Source organism: Parasteatoda tepidariorum, chromosome 4, assembly GCF_043381705.1.
Source record: "Parasteatoda tepidariorum isolate YZ-2023 chromosome 4, CAS_Ptep_4.0, whole genome shotgun sequence".
Taxonomy (NCBI): domain Eukaryota; kingdom Metazoa; phylum Arthropoda; class Arachnida; order Araneae; family Theridiidae; genus Parasteatoda; species Parasteatoda tepidariorum.
Window position 1 is genome coordinate 1941157 of NC_092207.1, and position 6623 is coordinate 1947779.

General features: G+C 28.7%; 1 protein-coding gene across 4 annotated transcripts in view; it reads right to left on the reverse strand.

Annotated features, from left to right (window-relative positions):
* Positions 1-1244: 1244 nt before the first annotated feature.
* Positions 1245-6623, reverse strand: part of LOC107449541 (Vacuolar protein sorting-associated protein YL-1) — a 22054-nt gene continuing 16675 nt past the window's right edge. For all 4 annotated transcript variants that reach the window (XM_071179342.1, XM_071179341.1, XM_071179340.1 and 1 more), the window contains exon 7: positions 1245-2992. In XM_071179342.1, coding sequence (XP_071035443.1) covers positions 2662-2992 — 331 coding nt within the window. In that variant the 3' untranslated portion in view covers positions 1245-2661. The remainder of the gene's footprint in view (positions 2993-6623) is intronic.

Sequence of the window (6623 nt, forward strand, 5' to 3'; positions counted from 1 at the left end):
ACCAGGGGTCCCCAACCCTAGGCCCGCGGTTAACTAAGGCAGTTTTACCCCTCTTCAATTTACTCAACATTTGGAATATAAAAAAGTACTAAGTTATTCGTTTCGCAGTCAAGACTTTTGGTCTCATCCTGGTGCACTGTTAGATTTGATAAGTTTCAAAAACCTGTTGACAGTGTTTCTTTTTCGAAAGTAAAATAATTATTGTTTATTTCTGTGCATAACTCTTGAGTTCGTCGCACGAAGAGCGCGAAAAGGAATAATTTAAGTTAAATGAAAAGATAGAAGTCTTGGAAGCAAATAAATTTCATAAAATCCCAAACTGAAATAACAAATCAATTATCAAGAGTTTAAAAAAAAAAAAAATCAGAAAGCATTCGAAAGGAATACGCTAGTCATGGAAGCCTTAGTAAAAAAAGAGAATCGAATTTTGATGAATTGACGAATTAAATAAATCGAAACAATCTTCAATTACTGATTTTTTCAAAGGGAATAAAGTGATATTACCTATATCATACTTTTCATTGGCATTGATTCATTTTTATATAACTTAAAATAACATTTATATTTTCGATAATAACACTGACAGCTTTAATTTTAATTGTTTATTGATCATAAAATTGAGTTTATTTAACCAAAATATTAAACTCTGCATTAGATACCATCAGAAAAAGAAAAATTTTGTAAAAAATTTAGCATTTAAAATAGAATAATGCACTATACTTTTAATCGAATAACACGTTTAATTGGATAGAATTAGCTGAAACCAATGGTATTCCTTTAAGCAGTGTTGACTGAGGCTTTAAAAATGCTTTAAGAAAATATCCATTTGTCAGAAATGTAAACATTTTTGAATTTTTCTGATTTTTCAGGTGTTCCAGAAAGAAAACTTTTCCTTGCAATACACCTCCTGCGCAATACAAAAATCAATGTAAACGACAAAATTGGAATTTTTGTATGATAAGTTACTTATTGGAGAAAAAAATTAGTTCAAAAATTAATTTTGCATTATCAGGTTTGCTACACTTCCATTTTAGCATTCATAGCATTAGCAATAGAAATAACATTGTTGTCAAGCTGCTTTTTTGAAATCTATCATAAAGCACTTACCGTTGTTTTTACAATCGTCAACAGCCTTTTCCTTCGAACAAATTGCTGAAAATGAATGTTTTGTGAAAATTGTGCTCAAAAAAGTTTGTGGTGCTTATTTGTTAGTCTCTAAAACAAATAATGAAATACACATAAAAAATAATTAAATACTTTTTAATACAAATTGTTAACAAAGAATAAATCAAAGAAATGCCATTTATTTTCACAATATATTTTTAAATGTGACATACAAAATGCTTCTTTTATAAGGTCATGTGTGTTCAAGGGTAAACAATGCGCATGCGTCGTCATTGTATGAGTTGCGATGGCGACCGCTTCTGTTTGATAATTTATGTTCAAGAGTAAATAGTGTGCAGCAGTAGCCATAGCAATGCATACAATGACGACACATGTGCACTGTTTACTCTTAAGCATAGTTCAAATGATGAAATTCTCTTTAATTCAGAACTCGAGAAGTTTTTCATAAATTCTTTCCGGTCCCATATCTCAAAAAAAGAATTCTAAAAAAATATCAAGCAGCAGTGGTTGCCATAACAATGCCTAAAATGAGGACTCTCAAACAATGTGCACTGATGATAGAAGTATGGTTTCAGAATGAAATCAATCACAACGAGCAAACATAGATTATACATAACTTTATAAACAACTCAAAATGCTTCCTTTGGTAAACAAAATAAACAAGCAAGAAACCCTTAATAGTACAAACGTTTCCCCCCCTTTACTTTTACAATGTGAACAAGCATTTCTACAAGTGACAAAAAATGTTTTTTCCCCTGATCATATGCATTTGAGTGGTACTGACCAAATACAAGAAGATTCTTAAACTCACAAGAGGTTTGTTTATTAATCTATTTTCTTGCAACAGTGCACTTCCTGCTTTTTGGGTGTATATAGAAACTACACATACATGTTTTTAGAATTCATATCAAAAATAAAAACGAGAAAAAGTTTACACATTGAAAGTCACAAATTAATATTTCAATCAGAGGAAAAGTGAATCAAAATTAGAAACATCCCTTATGCACGGTTCTGTCTGTTTAACTGCAATCATGTTTCAATTATTCTCTGTTTCATCCAGCAATTAAGCAGGTTTGGTAATTTTAAAGTATATACAGTCTTTTTACAATGAAGTCTTTTTATAATGAATTGCTCTTCATTGGAAAATTAAAACATACAAAATATTCTCTAAGCAATAGAATAGTTGTCTCCTAATAGAGAGTGTTCCAAACTTTTGCAAGTTAAATTCTTGTCATTATTCAGACTTTTCAGAAGTTTTTTTTTATTTATTTTTAAAGTTCACTCGCTTCTGTTTCACTCAGAATCATTTATTCCGAGGTATCGCATAAAAATAGAATTCTGTATGAAGGGAAATACCTCTTTTCAAATTATATATATTTTTTAACTTTTATCGCACAGACTGAAAATTAAGGAACATTCACAGCTGCTAAAATATCAAACTTCTGCCATACGGCAATAGAAATCGAACAGGAACCAACCAACTTCATTAAAGACAGATTAAGGGAAGCGTTTACAGAGCACCCTGGTGATGCATGGTCACTGTCCTTTCAAAGCTTTGAGATTTTGTTTAGCAGCCCGCATTTGTTTCCTCCATTCCAGCCATTTTGTTACATGGGGGAGCCTAGGATCGACCTTCTTCTCCAGTTGAGTATAGTAAGCTTCACGTATGATGCGGAATGCAGTGAGATTTGCAGACGGGTGCTTTGTGAGAGGATCGAAATATCTTGCTGGAAGCCTGGTCACAATGCATGTACTTCTTTCAACTGGCTTGGGCTTTTCAAAATTGAAGTTCCGCTTCATCGTTTGCAGGTCGGGGAAGGTCACAAAGTTCCTTGTGCATTTACCAGTTACTTTGTTCTTTTCAACACTGAAAAACAATTAGAAATATAATGTCTTAAATAATTAAAAACCATGCCATTGTGAGGGTGAGGAAAGCCAGGCATTTTACATAGACCCCAGATTATAAATATAGGGGATAGCCTGGTTGGCAGGGGGCTGGACTCACGTTCGTGAGAACGGGAGTTTGAATTCAGCCTGCCAAAGACTCCCTGTGAAGTAAATGGTGACTGGTGCACGTTAAATTTGTCGGGTCACAAAGTACTCCATGTTCGCATAACATATTATACACCTGCTTATATTATACATACTGAACTGCAGCATATTATACATACTGAATTGGAGATTGATTGTTCTTTAGTTCAGGTAAAAATTACGATTCGTAGATGAATGAATGGGCCTGCCCTATAAACGGTTGTGACATATGAGTGTGGCAGAGGCTTAAATTTTGGTTATAGATGGCGTCACTGGAAAACAAGAACAAGAACAATCGCACCCCTTGTCTTAATGGCTCAAGATAACAGCACTGACAACATTATAAATATACATAGATCCACATTAAGGAAAAATGGTGCCATTGTAAGAGTAAAGAAAGCCAGCCAGGCATTTTACATAGATCCCACATTTTGTAAGATTCTAGAGTCCCAAGAAACAAAATTTCTAATAATTAAATTATAGAAATTTCCATTTTTTTTCCCCTTGAAAAAAATTTGTTTTTAGCATGGAAATTCAAAAACCTTGTTTTCTATTTTACCATACATATGAAATAGAAAAGATGGCAGTTGTTTCTACTTATATAAAAACACTGCCAAAAAAAAAAAAAANCCAAAAAAAAAAAAAAAAAGCTATAGGTTAAAATTAGAACAAAAAAAAAAGAAGTAAAAAAAGATTTGTTACAAAGGCCTTGCATTTGCAGGAATCTAGAAAGCTGTGAAAAATAAATTTCGTATAATTTAAACTTCAATAATTATTAAAATTTGTTTTAAGTATTGAAAACTTGAAAAAAATGTCTTCTATTTCATTATACATGGTACATTTTCACAATTGGGTGCAATTTGAGAAATTGAAGTATAATGAAATAAAATTGTAAATTAAGTATAAATTTTAAAAATAATTAAATGTACATAAATCTTTCATATTATTTTAAATTTTTTCTTACAGTTTATTTTTAAAAAAATTGTTATATTTTTGTCATATTTGTTGAAAATTGCCATGTCTGTTAACAGACATGTTTAATAAAATTAAACCACTTAAATTTCAGCCCACAATAATGTAAATTAGAGTTTATTTTAACTTTCAAGTCCCATCATACATTAAATCAAGATTTTTAAATTTGTTTTTGTCATGTCTGTTACCATTCTAAAATGTTTTTAAGTATCGTTTTATCATAACGTACTGTAAAATATAATTAAAGATTTAGCCTTATTATTTATTTCTGTATTAGATAAAAAAGAAATTATATGAACCTCTTGCAATATTAATAATGTATCAATTTGCATTTTATGAGAAAAATTATCAATGGTAACAGACATGACATTTTTTAAAGTATAATGAAGTTTAATATTTAATTTATCTTTTGAAATAGTGAATAGGGGTCTTTACACCTCAGTCTCAATAAATCACTCATACAATTGTTCTCGGTTATGAGCTAGTTTACAAGGAGAAAAAATTTATGCCAATATTGCTTTGTCAGGGTCCGCAGAAAAATATTTCAACAAAAATAAGCNAAAAAAAAAAAAAAAAAAAAAAAAAAAAAAAAAAAAAAAAAAAAAAAAAAAATTAAGCACTATACACACTAACTAAAGGAAAATTAATTTTCACATATTTTACATGATCATGATAAAATAACTAGTTTTTGACAAAGAATTCTTTTTCTTGATTATATTAGCCATCATAAAAAGAGATTTTTTGGTTCAATTTTAGAGGGAGGAAAATGATGGTTAAAATTGCGAATATCTTGCAAAATGCAGCAGAGTTGCACACTAGTGCTAGAATCTTACTAATTTCTTCTCTGTAAACGGACATGCAGACTTGTAATTATTTCATCAAACATGTAAAATGAGTGGAGCTTTCATACGCTATGGACTGATGATAGGCCAAAATAGATTGTGGTTTTATTAACTGTGAAAATGTTGAATAGAACAATGTGAAAAGCACACTTTTGTATATTGAGCGGCGAAAGTCGACACAGTAAAGAAAAAAAATCTCATTTTCGAAAAGGGAAAATTAAGTACGTTTTAAAAACACCCAATTGAAAAATCACCTTTAAGGGCTTTCAAAATATAGAAATCGAAAATAAGCACTTTTTAAAAACGCTACGATTGAGGGACTATTTAAAAAAAAGTGTCAACTTTTAGTGGAATTTACTTCTCTAACAAGTTTACAAACATAATATTCTGAGAAGGCAATGCAAATCAATGCTTTATTTTCAAGTTTTTTTTTAAAAACAATATTATTATTCATGAAATTATTGTCTAATATTGAAAATGTGTTTTTTGAATCTGCTCATATTGCAGGTTTTCCACTCTTTTATCAAAGCAAAAATTAAGCACTTTTAAGGACTTCCATCAAAAAAATTAAGGACTTTTTTTCTAGAAATTAAGAACCTTAAAAATGGCATAATGATTATTTATCATCAAATAAAACATCACAGATTAATAATAATAGATTAAAAAAATGGAATAGCTTTTCTTCAACTCAGTCATTCTTTAAAAAATGTTTAAAAAAATACTACATAAAGAAATGTTTAATACAAATAATCTGTATTTAATTAAAATTAAATTGCATTTAATCACCTCACATAGCTTTTAAGAATATAAAGAAAAACTCAAAGAATTCAGATTAAACATTAAAATTTTCTATTTTAAAAATAGAAAAAAACTATGTAAACAGATAGAAATATATAAATTAAGATAGTAAATTCAATAAAAATATTATTTTGAATGCTCTAATACTAAACCAAGACGAAAAGAAACTAACAAATATAAGCTTATTGAAGTTAAGACAATTATTTTAAAATAAGTTAAACCTAATTATAATAAGTTAAAGATTTATTAAAACCACAAAATTAATATAAAAAATTTAATAATTAAAATTGGAATATATTTAGTACCTAACAATCAGGGAAAAAGAAATAAATAAACTACAAGGAAAACTTATTAATTAAAATTAAGAACTGAGAAACAGAAATGATAGTTAAAATAAGTGCTAACATAAATATTGAAACACAGGACAAGGCAGGATGCAAATATGGATCAATTGAAATAAAAATGAAAAAATTGCATATCTAGAAATTGAAATGAAATAATTCATTAAGTACAAAATTTATTGTAAATGAAGGGGAAAAAAACGTAGTGGAATCAGAAACATCATTTATAAAAATCTTCATGAAATAGTCTGCTTTTAATTGTAAAAAATGTTATGCTTACACTGTGTGTGATAAGCAATACTGCACCTGAGGAATTAGAATTTTTTTCAATTAAAAAGTATTGTGACTTGTATATATATACAAAAGGAACTAAAATAATAGACGATAAAAGAATTTTGTTCGTAATAATTTAAGTATTGTCTGAAATTATAAAGAATAATTTGTCAAATAAATAAAAGGTAATGAAAATTGGATGCAAAAATGGATTATATATATATAACTTATTATAAAATAG